Source organism: Haemorhous mexicanus, chromosome 2 (assembly GCF_027477595.1).
Source record: "Haemorhous mexicanus isolate bHaeMex1 chromosome 2, bHaeMex1.pri, whole genome shotgun sequence".
NCBI lineage: Eukaryota > Metazoa > Chordata > Aves > Passeriformes > Fringillidae > Haemorhous > Haemorhous mexicanus.
Genome location: NC_082342.1, coordinates 48,892,766 through 48,913,470, shown reverse-complemented (window position 1 = coordinate 48,913,470; position 20,705 = coordinate 48,892,766). Strand labels below are relative to the sequence as shown.

The 20,705-nt window shown below is 39.4% G+C and overlaps 3 protein-coding genes across 11 annotated transcripts in view; 2 read left to right on the top strand and 1 right to left on the bottom strand.

The window, feature by feature from the left end:
- Nucleotides 1–6,712, top strand: part of ZDHHC20 (zinc finger DHHC-type palmitoyltransferase 20) — a 49,220-nt gene extending 42,508 nt beyond the window's left edge. The window contains exon 13 of the mRNA XM_059838729.1: nt 1,176–6,712. The gene's annotated coding sequence lies outside the window, so the exon portion shown is untranslated. The remainder of the gene's footprint in view (nt 1–1,175) is intronic.
- A 757-nt stretch (nt 6,713–7,469) lies between these two features.
- Nucleotides 7,470–9,061, bottom strand: MRPL57 (mitochondrial ribosomal protein L57). 4 transcript variants are annotated; one of them, XM_059838731.1, is made up of 2 exons: nt 8,957–9,061; nt 7,470–7,935 (listed from the first exon to the last, which is right to left on the bottom strand). In XM_059838731.1, the coding sequence occupies exon 2, from the start codon at nt 7,928–7,930 to the stop codon at nt 7,619–7,621; it is 312 nt and encodes a 103-aa protein (XP_059694714.1). In that variant the 5' UTR covers nt 7,931–7,935; nt 8,957–9,061; the 3' UTR covers nt 7,470–7,618. The 4 variants fall into 4 exon arrangements, with proteins under 4 accessions (XP_059694714.1, XP_059694715.1, XP_059694716.1 ...); XM_059838732.1 differs by lacking the exon at nt 8,957–9,061 and adding an exon at nt 8,845–8,869; XM_059838733.1 differs by lacking the exon at nt 8,957–9,061 and adding an exon at nt 8,398–8,421.
- An 8-nt stretch (nt 9,062–9,069) lies between these two features.
- Nucleotides 9,070–19,847, top strand: SKA3 (spindle and kinetochore associated complex subunit 3). Of its 6 annotated transcripts, none has more exons than XM_059838724.1 (9): nt 9,070–9,290; nt 10,846–10,910; nt 11,765–11,930; nt 13,838–14,258; nt 15,854–15,957; nt 16,672–16,862; nt 17,062–17,277; nt 17,414–17,532; nt 18,334–19,847. In XM_059838724.1, exons 1-9 carry the CDS (start codon nt 9,188–9,190, stop codon nt 18,365–18,367), a joined length of 1,419 nt encoding a protein of 472 aa, XP_059694707.1. In that variant the 5' UTR covers nt 9,070–9,187; the 3' UTR covers nt 18,368–19,847. The 6 variants fall into 6 exon arrangements, with proteins under 6 accessions (XP_059694707.1, XP_059694709.1, XP_059694705.1 ...); XM_059838726.1 differs by having other exon boundaries at nt 13,835–14,258; nt 15,854–15,939; XM_059838722.1 differs by having other exon boundaries at nt 13,835–14,258; nt 16,675–16,862.
- Nucleotides 19,848–20,705: the final 858 nt, after the last annotated feature.

The following is a 20,705-nucleotide window of genomic DNA, read 5'->3' as shown; positions in this document are numbered from 1 at the left end:
GATGGTGTGATGCTTGGGCTAATGTTGGTCAGACTGCTCAGTGTAAACTCATACAAAACCAAGATTAGACTAGTTAGTTACGGCTTCTGAAAAACCTACTCAGCCATGAGAACTCACCAATAGTAAGTTTCTCCTTTCCAACTTTTCGTAATGCTATATAAATGTGCTAAATAATGTCCCAAGCAAGAGGTTCCTCTCAGCCTCCAGCTATATAAAACCCCATCTGATCTCAATAGGTGACGAAGGCTTTTCTGTTCTTCATGGAGCAGAATAGAAGTTTCTGAGAGCAGCTCATCCCAGCAGCCTTTGATAGGGTATTACAGAAAGGTCTTAATCTTTCTTTCCACTGACCTAGAAAGGGAGCATAGATGACTGCTTTAAGCTAGACAATTAATTGGTAATAGTTTGAGATCAATTTCTTTTCTATCCTCCCTCTCTTCCTAAAATAAGGCCAGATTTAATGAAGGAAGAATTTGTACTTTGTGTTACATTTGCCCAAACTACGCTAGTTTTAAAAGTTGTATAAATAAAAGTGTGTAATTGCACCCAATGCAAAAGCGTTTGGGTATGTGTTACCTTAAATTAACTCAGTAACACAATGTTTGAACCATTCTGAGTTCAGTGGGATTTGATCACAGTTTAGGCCAAGATGGTTCATTCCAGTCCAGCATTTCAAAGGAACTATACAGTAGCTGTGAGATTCAGGATCTGTTCAATGCACTTCCATAAAACCCTGTAATAAGCCAATAGTTGTATTTTTGAATTTTGGGCCCATAACACACAGCAGAAGGAAAGTCATGGCTGATTCTGGTGTACAGGGCTTGATTTGCAGAAGGCCAGTCCCCCAGCTTCACCTAGGCAAGTACCATTTGTGTCCTCACATCTATCAATTTAATTCAAAAATGGAATTGCCAGTCAGGGATTCAGGATACTTTAGCTGCAGATCAGTGGTGATGGATTGATGTTCTTAGCATTGATAAGCTTCTACAACATAAGAAGTATGAAATAAAAACCCACACACTCCCAGAAGGCTATTTCTGAAGTTGCCTTAACTACTTACCTTAATCAGAAGTCTGTAAATCATATTATCCAGGTGCATTTGTGTGATGCGCTTGGATTTGATTGTTCAAAGCTAATTGGATAATTCCATTAATTACCCGTTTTTGTTTCACCAGGTTTCTGCAACACATTTTGAGCTTGAATATTACTTAATTTTGTTTGGAAGAAGTTGAGCAGGATAATATGGAACATGAACATTTTAGGAAGAGACAAGAAATTCAAGTTTCTGCACAGTACAATGGATTCTTGTAAGCACTATTGCAGAGCAGGGAAGTTAAGACAGATGCCTTAAGATTCTTAATGTGCATTTATGCAACACTGAATTATATACTGCTACCAAAGGGCCAGATCCAGAAGTGCCCTGCTTGGATGCACAAGGTCCAGAGTGGGAACTATGCATTTCTTTAATGCTGCAGTGGTGGGGGTAGATTGCAGAGACTCTTACCTCCTCACGGGCAAACTTCATACCTTAGGCACTGCAGAAGTCACTTCCATAGCAGGTCTCCAGAGTACAGAAGGAAAGAAAAAAGGAAAAGGAAGAAAAAAAAGAGTCAGCCTAGAGTATGCTCAGCAAGTCTGAAGTGGGAGTATACATAGTTCATATGCCAGGTGATGGGAAAGGGACTGGATGATGTCTTCTCCTCTCTTCCTATTAACCAGTCTATCCCATGATCACAGCTCTCCCAAGTCTTTCGGGACTGAGGTTTCCTTCTACTAGCTGTGCTTTGGAGCTAGGCAATGCCAAGAACATAAAAGCCTTTAACTTGGGTGTTGCTTTTTTGCTATTGGATTGAGTTTCACTGAGCTTCCTCATCATTTTAACTTGATTTATTTAACCATACCAAGGACAGAGCTCAAAGAAGAAAACTTGGGTTTTAGTTGAAAAAGAGATGGATTATTACTTTCCAACAATTGTCAGTAAGCATACAAGGAAAAGACGGTCCAAAAAGGAATTAACAGTTCTTACATTTTCTGTTACTGTTTGCTGTGTTCTGTGTAAGGCAGCAACAAAATGGTAAAGTACCCCTGAGAAAAATCATATTGCAGTTGTGTGTTTCTAGAAAACAGAACCAGCAGAGTTCTGCTTTTTCCATGGAACTCTTGATGGTTTATGAATACTGTTTTATACTTGTGTTTTATCTTTTTAATAAAGGCACAAGGTTTTATTGGTTCTAAAGTACAAATATCAGGTACTTATGAGAAGATTAGTGTTAGATCATAGATCTGTGTTAGCACACTGAAAAATTGCATCCTTTAGTCTCCCACTTTCAAGTCCAGTTTAAGTGATGCTGAAATTGCTAAAGACTGATGGCTTTGTGCAGCAATGTACCTGCTTACAAAAGACGAAATGTGTTTCCTGTGTGAGGAATCAAGTCCATCCCATTCTTAGCTCAAGACCTACAGCAACCAACATGGGTTTTTTTTTTCCCTCACTTCTCTGCAGAGAAGACTGCTAACTCATCCTTGGGTGGTATTGGAATTTTGCACCCGGAAAAAGTGACAAATACTATCTTTCTGTCTGTAAGATTTCTGATGTTCAGCTGCTGCTGATTACAAATAGACATGAGTGCTTTTGATACAGACTGAAGGTAGTAGTCAAATTGATGACCTAGTCCAAAAGAACCTGTTTGGTTTGTCTCCCAGACTGATTGCTACTTGAGTTAAATACGTTTTTGATGGAAATACTAAGGTATCAAGTACACTGTAAGGTTTAAAATAAGTATTTTTTGTCTTTGGATATAATAAATTTTTCTTAAATGTTAATCTTCTGGAACAAGTACCCTTTGAGAACTTATGATTTCACTGTTGGATATTCTTGAGACAGAAACAATGGTCCAAACTTGCATGTTTTATAAAAGTTGCAGAATGGTTCTTCAAACTTTGTACAAGAAATTTTGCATTTGCTAATTCCAAAACTTACAAAGGCATTTGCTACACATTGATCTGAAAGGTTTAGCTTTTTCTTCTCAATTGTTAAGTGAGAGGTGCCCACCTTAACATAAGCTCTCAGCAGTATTGCACCAGCAAAATTTCTTGGGGAAGATAACAGAGAAGGAAGACTGCATGTTCAAATGGCTTGTTCTGAATACCAAAATTTGCAGCCCCAAACAGTGGTGGAACTGTCATGGAGGGCCTGGGATATCATCTGGCTTTTACTGCATCCATGTATTACAGCTGAAATAACACGTCCATGCACAGACATCATCTAGCAGAAGTATAAGCAAAATGTATGTCAGAATCCTAAGTATCACTGAACTCAGCAATATGGTCTTTGCTCCCCCCACCTGCTCCCCAAAGCGCTTCATATGCCCCCCCCCCCCCCCCATGATGTATCTATCCTGTAGGCCAGCATCAGGAGAACTTGTTTGATTTCTTTAGTCAATATAGTGAATCTACAGGAAAAACTGCAAGTAAACAGACTGTGCTATCTCCATGCGCACTAACAAGTGCTGCTCTTCTGAAACCACTTCTTTGTATATCTGATGGACATCTTTGTGGCTTTTCATGAAGAACTGACATTTATGACATGTTTATGCAGATCACAGGATTATTTCTCCTAGATTTTTCTTCATGTTTCAGGTGAGAAAAGGAGAGCACTGGTTTTAGGATAATCCTGAGGCCAGAGTTAGCAATGGGTTTAGGATAATCCTAAACCTACATTGATAACTCTGAGGCCAGAGTTACTGTTGATGTAAAAGCAGGCATTACTGAAAGTCACTTTGACAAATATGAAACATAGCAAAATGATTGAAAGATGATTCTCCCACATTAACCAACCCCAACCTCTTTTGGTTTTTTTCCCCTGGGGAACTAGGGACTGACTGATTTAAAGGAATTAAATTCTCTAAGGGAATTGTACTGCTGAACTCTAAGGGCATGCCAGTGAGCAGGATGGAGGCGTTTGGTTTCCCTGGCAGGCCTGGGCTTTGGGGGAGGTATCATGGCTAAGGCAGCCAGGATGACAGCCTCTGCCTTTGGATTCTGTCCTGAGTGCTCCCTAGGCTGTGCTGTGCCAGGAAGTCCATGAGGGAGCAGGATGGCTCTTTGGCTGTTGGGCTGCAAGCAGCCATACATGTCCCTGCTAGCAGAGGCAGGGGCTGTAGGAAGGGGGTACTTCTGGCCCATGGTCAGATCAGAAGAGGGATGGATCCTGAGAAAACAACTCTTTAGGGTGTTGGGTTGTATTGTAAATGTTGGTTTTGTGGTTTAGCCTACTCTGTATCAGGGAGTCTTGAAAATACCTAGGTCGTCATTAAAAATAAGCAGCCCTTGAGCTTTTAGATCCATTAAAGTAAAGACTACTACAAGCAATATGTAGTAGTTATTGCAGAATAGTTGGTACTGGCTGCAATTAGAAGCTGCATTCTTGTTTGTTTCTGCTTTTCTCTTAAAAAAAAAAAAATCAACATACACACAAAAAAAATTTTAAATGGCTTTAAATTCCCAGTGTCAGAACAGAAGCCTGATGTAGGGGAGGATTTCATTTTTCTGAAATGTCTTGAAACAAACCTGTCCCTGTGAATATGAGGCAGGAAAATCCACAAATAGAAATTACTTAAAACTACACAATGCTGTTTTTTTTTTCCTTACTGTTATTTACTCACAGAGTGTACAACACACACATCATTGCTGTGCCTACCAAAGGCATATTATGGGAGGAGGGCAGGAAGAAGAGTAGCTTTCTGTCATTAATTGAATTCCTACAGTATTATTTTAAGACTGTATTGATAAAAGTCAGATGTGATTAAAAACCTCCATTTTAAATAATCTGAGGGTTACTTTAGAGGAAGTTTGGACACTTCTATTTTAGTGATTTGAGTAGAAATCACGGTAATATTTTTGTTAAAGCTGCCTCTTGAGTGTGAAATTTGCAAGTACCAAGCTGCTTTTGGTACGCTGTTCTTACAAACTGGTCCTGTTCTCCAGAGTGCTGAATACTCACAGTTTTCAGGTACTGTTTCTTTCCTTTGGTCTTGTGTGGTTCTTCTTTATTAATTATAAATTATCTTCTGGGTTGGGACGAATTTCAATACCACTGAGTATGCACACAAAGACTTCATGATCTAACTGGAGTATGGTCCAGCTGCAGCTAAGCAGAGCTCCAAGAGGAGGAAAACTGCAGCGTTTGCAGCAGTATTAATGTCTGGCAGATTTACCAAGATGCGCTGGCTCCAACACAGGTTGACCAAATCTGCCTGGATCTGGAGCACCAACTGACCAGATTTTTATTTAAAAGTTAAATAACAACAAAACCATGACAGCTTTGAGTTTCATAGTGTATGTTCTCCAAGGACACCCTCTAAAATTGTGTCTGTCTGGGGGATTTAGGTGTGCATTTAGAGAGGCTCCAAAGAGCAGTTACTTTTAGCTCACAAACACGTCTTTTCCCAGTACCTAAAAAACAGCAATGTGTGCAGCTTCAGAGGCTCTTCTATCCCTAAATGGCACCAAAGAGAGCAGCTGCACATGAAGTAATTTAGTACTGAACATATTTGTTACAGTCATTTCTATCAATTTATTTTGTATATAGAGCTTTTTATACACATTTTTCTTAATTATGTAACTGTCGTGAAATGTCATGAAGTAGTTTGTTTTAATGCAGATTAAAACTGGTGTTTGGCCATTTGTTTTCTGAAGCCATTACTTGAATTTGTTTCCATTAGGTAGTGAAGTCTGATCATGTTTACAGGATCACTTTCTTTGGTTTTGGGAGCTTTCCCCATCATTCTTCCTACCCCCTGTCCTAAGAAACAGAGAGCTTATGCTCAGCAGTCAAGCAGATGTATCAGAGATGAAGAATTTGTATTACTTTGTCACCAAAGCATTGGGAGTGACATGCTGATTCCCTTCCGTTTACACTGCTTAGCTGACAACTTAAAGATGCTTAGCATGGTCCTCTGTTGATTCCTCCTGTCCCTTATCCTGTTATCAGCTTTATTGTGGGAAACTTAATCTTCCTGAATGATGATTTACAATCATGAAACTATCCCAGAGAGAGGCAGCATTCCTGCTGTTAAGTCTGTTCCGTTTCTAACTTAGATCAATGAAACATCCCTGGGTTATCTCTGCAGTTCCTTTTGTATTTGCTGGCAAGGGTCATCAACATTTGCACTAATCACAATGTCCCAGCTGTTCTACTTCCACAAAGTTTTTTTAATTGTGCTGCCTAAACTTGGAATGAGCTGTATTTAAGTTTGGGACGATGTGTAAAAGATACCTGTAATAATGATGCACTTACTGTATTTTTTTGTATGTTACAGATAGGACTCATCCTATGCACAGAGAAAACGTTGCCATTTATAGTTTAATACTTGAAGTAACTTTTTGAAACGGGCTTTTATAAATGAATTAAATACAAAATCACATTGCTTTGCCTGGAAGTTCCTTCATGTTATAATTGTATTTGCAATTTCCCCGTATGTATACTTTTCCATAAAGTTCTCTTTAAGCCATTTATAACCAATGGAAGTGCATTCAAGGTTTTGTACATCAGTGTTCAGACCTGTTCATACTTCTCTGAAGTATAATTCATGTTTAATAAAAAAGTATCATTTTAAGCCTCTTTTCCAAAGTGATATGAATGGACTTGGCACTTGAATTCATCAGTGAATGCAACATCAACTTAATAAAAGAATGTGAAAGAATCTGAAAAGTGCTCAGCTGTAGCATCTGTGTTATTAGATCACCGAGAAAAACTGCCTACCTGGGAAACACTGCTCCATTGCTCTGGATTTTACACTCCAGCTGCAACAAACCTAAGATTACACTCACTCTTGACACATCTTCCAGGTCACTGGGTCTTGTGGGGAAATAAAAAGCCTGACTTGTGGCTAAATCTTATTCCTCCAGGACACTAAGCCTGACCTAGAAGTCAACTGCTCAAACAGGCATCAACCATGTTCCTTTTAGATCAGGAACAATTTGTGTAAGAGCTGTAACACCCAAGTTGACACTGACATGACAATGACACTGGCAGTTAAGATCTACAATTCTTTCCAGAAAGTTTTTTTAAAAATGGAACATTTTATAACATTCCATGAATTCCAGCCTCATTATCCTGTCTCTGCAGTTCTAGTTCCCCTTGATCCTTGTAAGTGTCATAGTCATGTCTCAAGTACTTGGTATGCAGAGAACAATCCCTGAGGAAGGGAGACTGACCAGCCCAAGCTAGGTGGCCAGTACCAGCAGATGAGCCCTTTCAACACAGGAGTGTTCTCCAGGCTTTCAGAAGGCAATCACTGAAGCTATCTAGGTTATAGGTAACCTAGTTTAGCTTCAGCTATCTATAAATCACCACCACTGCACCTGGTAACTTGCTGTTTAAGCCCTGAAGAAAAAAGGGTGGGCAGATGGTAGAGAGGCATGCAAAGAACTTCTCTAACAAAGCAAGAATAATAAAACATACACTGTTCCAGAAGACTGCTTTTAATGTAGTATTTTGTACACCACAGCATCTTATTTGTCACCCACCCTAATTACAGTGAAATACCATAACAGGTATGAGAGCAGATCGCAGCGTAGTGCACAACATGTGCCAAATATAAATATGCTGTATTACTCAACATGTCCACTTCTTTGTCACATTTAAGTGGTTTAAATGATCGCTGATGTATCTGTGCTCAGGAAACTTGGCTTGTTTCAGGCTTTTGAAAGCTTCCCACTTGGCACGTCTCTCTTCCGTGTTGTGTTTGTATTCCTGTTCCTGTGTCAGGTAAGGCTGGCTGAGCCAATATTCGTTCTCTGCTTCAATTTCCAACCTTCGGACCATTGCTTGCTTCATCGAAATGGTAACCAGTCTTGGTCGCCTGTACTTCCCAATCCATTGTTTTCCAGGAATTCTCTTCCGCAGTAATACTGTTGTTAAAAACATTTTGCCTTAAAACATAAACAGAAATATAAAATGCTCATTACTTTAGGGACAAAAATAAAACTTTGACAAGACAGATAAAAAGCTCGACACTCACTCTATTGCCTTTTAGCTGGCTGGTTTGAAGGTTCAGGCTCAGAGCCTGGTAACCATCACACAGCAGGCAGCACAAGGCCAGATACACTGGAAGCTTCAGAATCAGAAAAGGGGAATCTAAATCTACGTAACTTAAGAATTTATTCAGTAATCCTTACACTGCAATTAAAGCATACCCTCCATAAATTATTTTAGAAAAATCTAGTCATGGATACTCAAGAATGAAGGGTTCACTTCACTCATGCCGTCTTCAAACAGCTGTGTTGTCAAAACAGAGCATTTCCAGCTCTGTCTTCTCAATCCAAATCTGGCCTTTCCTCAGCATTAGGTTTTGGACTACAGTCTCTCCCGTAAGCTTATTAGAATGTAATTACCTAGTCTTGTATCCTGACCGAGGGAAATCTGGTTGGTAGAGAGAAGCAATATCCTGAATTAGACCAAGTGGCGTAAGCGGAAAGCACCAACAGACCCTGACACAACGCGCTGGGTGGGTGTAAGAGGCAGGAAAGGCCGAATGACGTTTAAACTTTACACAAATGCTCTCTGCTAAGCTGTTCATTAGTCCCACACCCGCTATACCCAGGTTTCACGCTACACGGGATTTCATCAGCTTTACAGAATCACAAAATACGCGGAGTTAGAAGGGACCCACAAGGATCATCGAGTCCAACTGGCCCTACACACGACATCCCCAGGAACCACACCATGTACCTGAGAGTTGTCCAAACCCTTCCTGAACTCCGTCAGCCGTGACCAAGAAGTGACCCCAGCACTTCTAGCACGGCACAAACTAACACTGCCGCTAACAGAAGAAAACCCACCCCGTTCCCACGATGCAGCTGTACGCCGGAGACCCACTCTCTAGCCCGATTTAAAGCGAAGCCGCGGGGCACGGCGGCCCCAGTCCCCAGTTCCCCTCCCGGCCTCACTCACCGGGAAGCTCCGGCGGCGGCGGCCCCCGCGGAGGAGCCAAGATGGCGGCGGGCGGGCGGGGAGCGCGGCTCTCGCGAGAGGCGGCGGCGGCGGACGGGGCCGGGCGGCGCCAATGGGGCTGGCGCTGGCGGCAGTTTGAAGCCCTTCAGCGGCGCGCGCGGCCCGGCCCGGTTTCACTGAGGGCCGCCCCGGTCCCGCTGCCCCTGCGCTCCGCTTCCCCCGCCCGGAGCCATGGACGTGACTGGGAGCTTCTTCGGCAAGCTGCGGGAGCTGGCCCTCACGGTGGAGAACGAGGTGAAGCAGCTGGAGCGGGCCATGCGCCGGGAGGACGAGGGTAAGAGCAGCCCGCAGCCGTGGGCCGCACGCCTGGGCCTGGGGGCTTCGCAGTTGTTCCTCGGGGCGCCTTGCGGGATTTACGTTCCTGCCTGCCACTGTCCCCCTGTGCTCCTCTGGGGGCGCCTTTGGTGGGCCCGGAGATCAGCCTGGGAATTGCTCAGCTGGGAATTGTTTGGGGTCCGCCTCGTCTCGTTGTCTCTCTGAGCTCCTTTGTGGGTGGGTGGCTGAGTTTTTTATCACGGAGAAAACAGGATGACTGGGATGAAATGGGAATCAAGTTCTTGCTTCTCCTTGTTTTCGTGGATCGATACAGGAAAACGTTTGCAGGGCATGTTCTCTATCTGGATAGATAGCTCAGGCTTCTATTTGTGTTTATCTCTGTGCTATGTCTTGTCACGTAGCAGGTGCCCACTTTTACACTATTTGCATTGGTTTCCAGTGAAAAAAGTAATGCCTGCTGCCTTGTGTAAGTGAGCAATGCATCTGTGCAAATACTATGGAAAAATTCAATTTTCTGCTGAGATTTGCTTTTCACTGGTTTCCATATCACTTTTTTTCTGATTTCTTCCAACTGCTTTAGGGATAAAATTTTAACACAAGTAATTTTTGACAGCCCGGGGACCTACTTGTTTTATCAGTATCTGTCATATACAATATTAGCTGCAACATTGGGGTAAAAGCCTGGGCAGTTTCTCCGTGGAGTTTAACACACTGTACAAAGAGCAGTTTTTTGCTGTGTGAAGTTCCTGACAGGAACTAGTTCTCTTTGGTTTTGTCTATATTGACTCTCTCTGGGTTATGAATCCAACATCTCTAATATTATAAAAACACAGAATGGTTTGAGTTGGAATGGACCTTGAAGATCACCTGGTTCCAACTCCCTGCTATGGGCAGGAACACCTTCCACTAGACCAAGTTGCTCAGAGCCCCATCCAACCTGAGCTTGGACACTTACAGAGGTGGGGCATCCACAGCTTCTCTGGGCAACCTGTTCACAGCCTTATCATTCTCAAAGCAAAGAACTTCCTCCTAATATCTGATCTAAATCTTCTCTCTCTTAGTTTGAATCCATTCCCCCTAGTCCTGTCACTACATGCCTTTGTAAAAAAAGTCCATCTCTGTTTTTCTTGTGAGCTCCCTTCAGGTACTGTAAGGCTGCAGTTAGTTCATCCTGAAGAAGCCTCTCTTCCAGGCTGAGCAATCCCAGTTCTCTCAGCCTTTCCTTGCAGGAGAGGAAAGGCTGAGAGATCCATGCCTCTGATCATGCCAGTGTCTCTTCTCTGTACTCCCTCTAACTCCTGTCCTCCCTGTGCTGGGACCCCAGAGCTGATGCAGCCCTGCAGGTGGGGTCTGAGCAGAGCAGAGGGGCAGAATCCCCCCCTGGCCCTGCTGCCCACCACTGGATGCAGCCCAGGACAGCTTTGGCTTTCTGGGCACGTTGACAGTTCATCTGTTAATGCAGGAAATTGCCATGTAGAATGTTACTTTCATGCTAAAACTCTAAGACACCTTTTTATTTTCTAAACTCTTTTATGTGAACATTCATCTTGAAGACTATGAATATGAATCTCCACTTACAGTCTTGCATGACCTCCATGGCGAAATCAAGACTCAGAAGGTAACATCTTAACTTGCTTCCTTCTTGAAAAATTACATGTGTGTGTATGTTCCATAAACTTAGGGTTCTGTTTTGGTCATTAAGCCACAATTCAACTTTGTTAGTCAGTAGTTATAACCCTTATTTTTACTCACATCTAAGTCCTCATAATAGCCATGGATATTGGGGTAATGCCCAAAAACTTGGTGACCCAAAGTAGGTTTAGAAATGTTTCTTAGTTTGCAGTCACTGCTGTCACTCAGGTAAGCAGGGAACAAAGGTTACAAGGAAGTTGGAGTGGTGCCAAGGTGTGAGTAGAATGATTCAGGAACAGCAGTTCCCAACAAAAGAGATAAGCTTGCTTGTTTTCCACGACCAGCTTTTAGAATAAAATCAATCTTCACAGAAGTTTCAGTACCTTCAGCCGGTCAGTTAAACTTGTGAAAAATGTTGTCTATTTCTTGGGTGATAGAAATGAGCAATATAGAAATAATTAAGTGTATAAAAGTGAGATTTACCTTCTGCTCTGCACTAATTCTTTGTACATATGGAGTAAGAGTACAAACTAAACTGTTACCTCATATTTTTCTGCAGTAAAAGCATAGCATTTCCTTGGTAAGGTTACCAGTAAGCAGTTATACTGTGAACTGTCATTACAGTTACTTTTACAAGTTTCCATACACTTGGGCTTTATATATTCCTGGTATTCCATAGGTATTTATACTGATGGTTTTCAGGCATAGAAAAGACCTCAATTCGCTGCTTATCTTCATCTGAATGGCAGTTGAATTGGGAGTAATCCCAAAATGCTTCATGTGTAAACTACCATGTGATGATTTGAACGTATTTCTATGTTCCCCTCTCTGTCCCAAAAGGAAGATGTTAATGCCAGTCTTGGTAAGATTTGCTCGGAAAAAAAAGCAGTTCATGAGTTTATGAAGGCAAGTGAAATCTTGATGCAAAGAAATGCAGCAGATCTTGGAAAAGTAGGAGAGCTGTTCCAGAAATATGGCTACAAACCACAAATCAAAGACTCTACAGGTAATGCTTCTTGTCAATACAGTATGTAAAGAAAAGTATCGTTTTTATAACATGTTTCTCTTTAGCTATGTATATATTTCTATTAATTAGGAGATCAAGTACACCCATGTTATTTGCTTTATAATAATATCCAGAGGGTAAATTTTGTTGTGATTGATGCTGTAAGAATAAACCAAAGCACAAACACTTGGAATTAGATCTTCTGGCATGCCTTTAGGTTACTGTGTGTTGGATTTTGGGTTTTTTTCAGTAATAATTATATTCAGAAAACATGTTAGCAAGTATGTTTTGATAACCCAGAGACTTATGTTGATTCAGCTTCTTCATGCATGAGGAACTATTGTAGATGCACCTCAGCTGGTTTGTATTGACATGTGATGGTTTCATTAACTTAAATCACCTAGAGAAAATCTTAAAATGTCTGTTTCACAGCACAAATGGGACAAGAATGCTTAGGAATTAGGTGACATGTGACAAGCAGTAGCACTTGATCATTGGAGGGGAAGGAGGTCCTTAATGCAGTCAGAAAATGCGCATAGAACCATCTGAAAAATCCAGATGTGCCAAATGAGTTAAAGTACTACACATACTCCTTTTGGTATCTAGGGCCCAATTAGGCTTCAAAAAGCTTTTGACATGGTCTTAACTTTCTCTGAGCATTATCCAGTCATTACACAAAACAGAATTATGGTTGTGAACCATATTGATATCCAAGTTAAACTCCTACAGCTGTTTTACACGGATTGGGCAGGAGACTCTGATTTTTTTATAGTACCTTTCTTCCTATACTCTTTGCCTTTAAAGAAGTCTCCAAATAGAGCTACAAGGTTAATTATTTTTTAAGTTGTATTTTTAAGCTAAGTGTATCTGAAGACATACTATCACTGCACACCAGTAGGTATACTACTTTAAATAGCCTCCCTCCCCCTACCCACCTCACAGAATCAATTAAATTGGAAAAGACCTCTGAATCATCAAGTTCAACCTGTGGCTCAATGTCACCAAGTCAACCAGACCGCAGCACTGAGTGCCATGTCCAGTCTTTCCTTAAACACCTCCAGGGACAGTGATTCTACCCTGGGAAGTCATTCCAATGTCTAATTACCCTTTCTGAGAAAAAATTCTTGCTAATGTCCAACCTGAATCTTCCTTGGTACAGCTTAAGACTGTGTCTTCTGGTCCTATCACTTGTTACCTGGGAGAAGAGACTGACCCCCACCTGGCTGCACCCTCCTCTCAGGCAGGTGCAGAGAGTGATGAGGTCCCCCTGAGCCTCCTTTTCTCCAGGCTGAACACCCCCAGCTCTCTCAGCTGCTGCTCACAGGACTTGTGCTCCAGACCCTTCACCATATTCATTGTCCTTTACTTACTACATCATGCAGAAATTAACAAACATTTTGGGGTGTTTTGGTTTATCTAACTCCTAAAATGTACAAATTACACATTTACATATTTTTGCAGTGAACTCTTGTTACCAAAAAAGCTGTCTCCTTTCACAAGTTTTTAGTAACCCTTCGTAACCCTTCCTCAATACTGTTTTTTCTGAAGAATGAGAATTTTAGTACTGTATGCAGCCTTTACTCTTTCCCGAAAACCTTTTCATCTCCATGCAGGGAGAAAAATACACTTATGTAAAAAGCTTTGAATTTCATTTTCCCTAGAAATAATATTTACCAATAAAGTGAAACTCAGTAAATGTGTGACTTATAAATATAGCTTAGCCATGTGAGCTTTTGATACCTGTTGTAGCTTCAGGTTCAGTACTTTATAGTGAAAGAAGGAATCTATTTTTTACAACAACAAGTAAAAGAAATTAAATACTGGGGAAGTGTCACAATTTATTTTATAAAATCTTAAAGCAGGAACTTCTGACATAATTTTTTTTCATTTATTTTCTTAAAAAGAAGAGAAGGATGAAGCTAACAGTAAATCAGCGATGTCTGTCCAGAATAAATCTGATGAAGAAAAAGCAAATGATGTACCTCACCTATCTGCTTCTACAGAGAAGCCAGCGTTGCCCAAAGACCCGCTGCGTAACCCGCAGCTCTCTGACTTTGGTCTCTCGCAGTACGCCTTCTCCCGGCCTTGGAGCGCGCTGAAAGCGCAGCGCACGACGAGCGCGCGCCAGCTAAAGGCCAAGAATGAGACTCCGCTAAGGCTGCGAACACCGCAGGCTTTGCCCAAAACACCGAAATGTAAGCTGAAGATGGATGACTATGAGTGTGCGACACCAAAACTTGAGCACTTTGGCATTAGTGAACATACCATGTGTATGAATGAAGATTATACGATGTCACTTATTCAGAAAACTTCTCAAGCAATCAAAAAGTAAGTTGCTGGAATTCAGATTGTTTCTCCACTGAACTTTCTGTGTTTTCTTCTTGCTGTACTAATTTCTTGCTACTATTGCCCTTCTCTTTGTCTTGAGGTGGGTGATTGTTATCCCTCTTGTGCTGGGTCCTGTGTCATTTAATTCCCTAAGCATCTTTTCACGTACCCATTGCAGTGGCAGATGCTGACATGAAATACATCTGCTGTGCTTCTTGCCTTGAGTGCACCATAAGAATCTTCATGTATTACAAAGAGAAAATTTCAATGTGACCAAAGGTTTGAACCTAGGCTTGTCTGCCATAGATATTACACAGCCAGTGTAAAGGTTGCAGAAGCTTTATTAGTATAAAAAGAAAATGGTTTGTAAAGCATTCAGTAAATTTTTTGAAGCACTGTATTGTCTCTGTTTATTCCTTTTGCTCCAGTCTTCTGTTGAAAGGACTTACCTAGATTTTCACTGTTCTAATTATAAAGGAAAATAATTGTAGCAGTGAGGTCATGCACATAGTTAATAGGTCATGTTTTTATAGTTAGTATTAGCAATATGTTCCTTTTTAAATTTACCTAAATATTTGATATTTAGAGAAATTGTTTAGAAAACAAGGATCATATGCATGAAAACCACTTTAAATATTCTACTGGTTCTGCTCATTTTAAAAACTCAAAGTCATATGATTTCAACTACCTGCAAGACTTCAAAGACAAAACTGACTTGAAAAGTTACTTTTTTGTTTAACTCAAAGTTTGAGACGTGTTCTTCTAAGTAAAATATACCGCCTATGCTGTTTATTGGGGATTTTTTTCAGCTTAGACATTTTGTAGAGAAGATCTAAGTCTGGTTATGATAGTTAAGATTACTTTTTAAACATTTAAAATAACTTACTTAAAGACATAGATTTGTGTGTAGGTTAGGTAAGTTTCCACTTTTTTGCCTAGTATTCTCTTAACTGTATATGCCATTTTTTCACTAGAAAATCTTGGATATGAAAAAATAATTTTTAAAGTTTCTGTTTCCAGTGTTATGGAATCAATATTAAATAGCTTGTCACTTTGAAATCACTAAATTTTCTTTTAAAATAATTTTGGGATCTCTCCTTTTAAATAGTTATGTAATTACTGAAATTACTTGAAAGCTCAATAATATTTGATTAAGATAAACAATTTTATTTAAACTTAAAAATTCAATTAAAAATCTTTTCCTGTTCACAAGACCCTTATTAGTTTAAAAGCAGAAAAGATTTCCTCTTGTTCTGTATAATTTCATATAGTCAACAGGCAGTTCAAAATAAAATCCATAACACAGAATTTATCATCTCTGGCATCTGTTGCACCCTGGACATTTGTTTTTTTCTTAATGCCTTAGACTGAAATCTCAGTATATTTGATCATTTGTGGCTGGACTGAACATTTGCATACCACAAACTGCAGTAGAATCACACATGAAAAAATCTATAAAAAATGCATTTGAGAAAACTAATTTTTTTACTTGCATATTCATAAATGGATCCTAGAAAAGTGACTAGGTTGGCAATATTGCTTTAATTGTGACTTCTTCATAATACTTGAGAGCTAACCTGGGATTTGGTTTTCAGGTTGGTTAAAAGAGGAGACGATAATGGAGGGAATTTGCCAGAAATGACCATCAAGGAAATCATGGTTACTCCTGCATCAAAATCAAGTAAGAGAGCTGAGAATGGTAAGTTAAAAATCTGTGAAATTAATATACATATGCATTTTTACAGAATGCATGTGCAAGAGCATTGTAAACACATTGGTTAACTTAAATTGTGTTTCTGGTTAAATATGTTTAATTTAAGGCAGGTCATTGTATGATTAGTGATGTCTAAAAATGTTGGTGGCTTCTATGGGAAAGTTTCTTACTTCCTATAAATTTTTTCTCACTCCTGTACTCATATCCAATTGGAATTAGGCACAGAAATTAATAATTTTGTAACTGCAGCTTATCCATGTTTGAAATAAAAAAACTGTTTTGCCAACTTAGCTTTTTTTTTTTCCTGAGAATACCTATTGGATCTGTTTAAAGACAGGAAAGAAAGGGGCTAGCAAGACAGTAATTTAAAACTGCCAAGATTAATGCTAAAACTTCTTAGAGAGGAGAAATAGATTATTTTAAAAATCTTGAGACAAACATAGTGACAATTAGGTAAATGAGAAGGTAAAAGAATGCTGATTTAAGTTGGGCTTCTTCAATTATATTGGGTAGTGGGACTAGAATGACTACTTTGCATTACTTGCCTTTAAGGAATACTGTAATAGGGATGGATCAAGCAAAATATCAACTAAAAGGATACACATGCTTTAGAAAATGAAACTGGAACTGGTAGTAGTTATATGTGTGTGTGTGTGTTTACATATATATTTTTAATTTTATTTCACTCACCCTTGATAGCAGCAGCTGACTGGATGGCTTCTCCTATGGTATTTGTGTTCTGTACTCCTGATGTGAAGGACTCTTCCAAAACAAATAATACAGGATTATCAAGGTCACCAGAGACAAAGGAACTGCCTCTTCCCAGTCATGCAGCAACACCACAGTGTCCAGATTTTCAAACAAGATGGCTAAAAGCAGAAGCTAAGGTAGTAAGTTGCAATTATGTACATTTTCACACACTTTGCCATAAGCAGATTTTAAAATGTCAGTTTGGGGTTGTTTTCCAATACTATTTTTTATTATGTCACTATAAAAGTACTTTCTAATAGTAATTATGTAAGAACATTTACTAAATACTTTACCTAGCATAAGTAAATTAACTGAAGGCATTTAATACTTCTTTTGCAGCAGCAGGTAACACCAGGGGGGAAGCTTGAGTCAGTGACAAAGAATGATGCAAAAGATACCCCATACAAAGAAGAAAGAATTCCTTTTGCTGCAAGCTCTGATGACTATCTTAAACATACTGGGGACCCTTCCCCTCCCAAACTGGAACACTATGACCATTTACTCAATACTCCTCCACCTCCAGAAATAACAAGGATACCAGATAATGTTCTAAAGGTTAGCTAATATGCTTTTTTCCCCAACTAATTTTAATATAAAAATACTAGAATTAAAAGGGCCTAGTTCTATCTGTAATCCATCTGGTTTGAGTTCTTAGGTAATTTTTTTTAATCCTGTTTAATGTTTCCTATAGATGCTTTCCCAATATAATAATAAGGCAGACTCTTCTAAAGCCTTGGAAATGGAGACCAAGGCAGGAAATACTACAAGATATGAAAGTGGTTCCACTAATTACCGCAACAAAGAGAACAGGTATGATTGCCCTTCACAAATTTGTTAAAGTAATTTAATTTGTAGGAGGTACAAAGAAGCTTTAATGCACTTAGAAATTCATGTAGTTGCTTGCTATTCAACTATCAAAACAGCTCTTGTTTCTGTGACTAAATAACTGGGATTTTGGCATGGTATATAACTGCCTGTTTGTAAATATTATAGCTGATGGTGTGTTTGGATCCTCCCAAGTTAGAAAAAAAAAAAAAAAAGGCAAATTTTTACTGTAGGTTTATCTGTTGGTGTACTTTGCTTTGTGGCAATGAAAGCACCAGTGAATGCTTTCTGGGTAAATTTAGGCAATGAAATAAAAGAATTTGGTGAGAAGTGATTTCAAATTTGTTTTGGTAAAGACAAAATACTTTAAATTAAAAGCTACAATACATATGAATAATCTTAGAACAATTGAGTTATAGTTTTATAAAGAACACCATCAGTTTGAATGTAAAGATGTTTTTATGACAACTTCATCAAAGCGTACATATTCCTGATTCAATGTAATATATATTATGCTTGTTGATTATCTGTTACACTTAGAGTCTGCAAAGATTATTTAAATAGGAGGTACAGGGAACATGTAAGGAAAACAACCCAGAGTGACACTGATGAAAGTTGGTATTTTACTATACTTGGGAGTTGGAATCCATTTGAGTAATCTCACTTTAGCTGACCCTTCATTTTTTGTTGTCAAGATAAAAAAGACAAGTTTTCAATATTTCTGTCTTCTGCTAATTCAAAATATGATTTAAATAAGCTCATGAATATGTCTGGGTATGTTTTTAGAGGATATCGTGGAGTTTTCAAGACAAACATCTGAAATGAAACTGAAGACCGTGTTGAAACTTTCATATTAATGGATCTTATCACCAAATCATAAGTTCAAAAAGCAAAAGGAAATACTGGTGGGAAGAAAGAGCCATACCAAGAAGAGGCTTTTTTAATGGAGAACAATTCTTTATCCTTCATCTGGATGAACTTGTTTGAACTAAGAGCTCGTGCTTAATTTTCTGACAATTTTTTTGACCTTATTGGCAAAATGTTTTGAGGGGTTTTAAATATATTCCACTTAAAAGAGGAATGGAAATCCATGTACAAGGTGGTGCTTCAGTTATTTGTTGTGTAGGATTGCATTTGCAGCAGGCTATAGAGAGTGCAGTTAGATTTTGATAAACGGAAAGTCCAGTTATATTGCTTTCAAAAGTGGACATCTCTGGCTGTTTCAGGGACTCTACATCCTTTCAGGGCTGAGGCTGAAGTCTGGTACTTCAACAGTATTTGGTATCTTCAACAGAAACAAGTAAATTTTTTTTTTATTGGAAGAGTAACCCCTGCTTTACTATTTAAAGCTGTTCTGTGCTTTTAGTCCTTTCTGCAGTGCTAAGATGTATCTGACACATCCCTGCATCGGACTGACTGTTACCTCTGGCAGACAGGCATTTCCCATGCAGCTTCTTTCTTTATACATCAACATAGTATCAGGTGCTATGCATCTGGTTTCTTTGTAGCTCTGGAAGACTCCCACTCTACTGTGAATCATTTCAAAATGTGCAATTGTTACTGGTTATGTGCATCTTCAGCTGCTTGGAAGAATTTTTTGGCAGGCCTGTAGGTGACTGCTTCTTCTCCTACTGCTGCCATGTGTATTCTCTTCAGTGCTGGTGTCACTTCTAAATGTGCACATCTAACCCTGTAGTAGCTGACCAAGCTGAAGTTCTCAGTGCTGTTTGGGACTCTTTTGGTAGTCATAGTAATTGGGATTTTTTTCTACCAGCACTTGTATTGTTTTCCACCAGAAAACCCAGCTCCATATCCTTGTTTGGAGCCAATTTGCTGTTTTCAGTGTCAGCTATTCCTCTAAGTGACTCCAGAACTGTTCTTACTTTACTATTTGTCTTCCATTTAATGATTGAAATTCTGTCATTTATATGAGGGCAAACATGCAACACATGGGAAGTGAGAGACTGTCACAGGAGATGGGGATAAGTGGATGTTGTTCTGAACTCAGCTCCACATTTTTTAAAGTTTTCAGGATATGCAAACATCTAGAGAAGCCCACAAGTATTTCTTCATTTGCTTAGACTTGCCCTGGTTAAAACTTAATAAGTAAAGGTGTCTTTTTTCTGCTATTACAGTCATTTTCCAGGATAAGCATACATCAAATTAATTGGTGAAGGTGATTTTCTACTAGTTCGGACCTGAGCACGCTGTCATGGAAAATGCTAGTTTGTGTTTTAAATTATGTACATATTAATGTGTCAGTCTATGGTCTTAATTAACACTTTGGGATACTAAATAAATCTGTCCAAATGCTTGGTGTCTGCTATAAGAACACTTACTTGTTCTACCCATCCTCCTCAGAGTGAAGGCCACACCTGCTTCCAGCTTTTTCATAGATTAAAACCTGGTGGGGTGAATGCTGGTTCTGGAATTTCATGACTTTGGAAAGGTACAGAGTATTCTTGCTGCAGAGCAAGAGGGTTTCAACCAGACAGATTTACCAGCACTAAACAGGAGGGATTTCACAGCCTGCAGTCCCTTTCTTGCCCTGCAGCGAGCCAGATACCCTTTTAACATGAAACGGAACAAGCAGTGCTACTACAGGCCTTGCTGTATTCTCCCTGCCTTCAACTAATGAAATTCACAAAAGGGCTTAGAGAAGTCTTTTCCCTAAACTTGAGAACAACTCAGCACTCCACTGTGCTTTCCTCCATTAGAGAAGTGTGGAGCTGTACCTTGCAGTGCTGAGTTTCTCACTGCAAGGCACTTGCATAATTTTACTGGCCTATTAAAATTTTTTAAGGTTGCAATTGTTATATCGAAGATATTAACTAATATCTTCGATATAACAATTGCAACCTTAAAATCTTCTGGTCTACTCAAGCTGTTGTGACATGATACAGGGATGAGACTTTTTGGAATCAAGAAATGAAGTTGTATGCATCACTTTTGTTTTTCTTGCCTTCAATATTACTCCAACACATGTAACATTGTTTGTATTTGTATTATTTTTTATAGGCAAAGTATTGCTCTGAGATAAAATCATGGCAGCAAAACAAAAACTAGTTTTAGTTTTTTGTACTTCACCTTTGAAATTCTTTTAGGTTTCAGGATGTCCTAAACAGTAGTTTGAGTAATGGGAGGCGGGGGGAGTTGGG

Excerpts from the sequence above, each read along its gene's own strand:
- MRPL57 (XM_059838731.1), bottom strand. The coding sequence starts at position 7,930 with ATGTTTTTAACAACAGTATTACTGCGGAAGAGAATTCCTGGAAAACAA.
- SKA3 (XM_059838720.1), top strand. The coding sequence starts at position 9,188 with ATGGACGTGACTGGGAGCTTCTTCGGCAAGCTGCGGGAGCTGGCCCTC. Across the intron at positions 9,291-10,845 it reads CATGCGCCGGGAGGACGAGG|ACTATGAATATGAATCTCCA; the intron begins GTAAGAGCAGCC and ends TTCATCTTGAAG. Across the intron at positions 11,931-13,834 it reads ACAAATCAAAGACTCTACAG|AAGAGAAGGATGAAGCTAAC; the intron begins GTAATGCTTCTT and ends TTTCTTAAAAAG.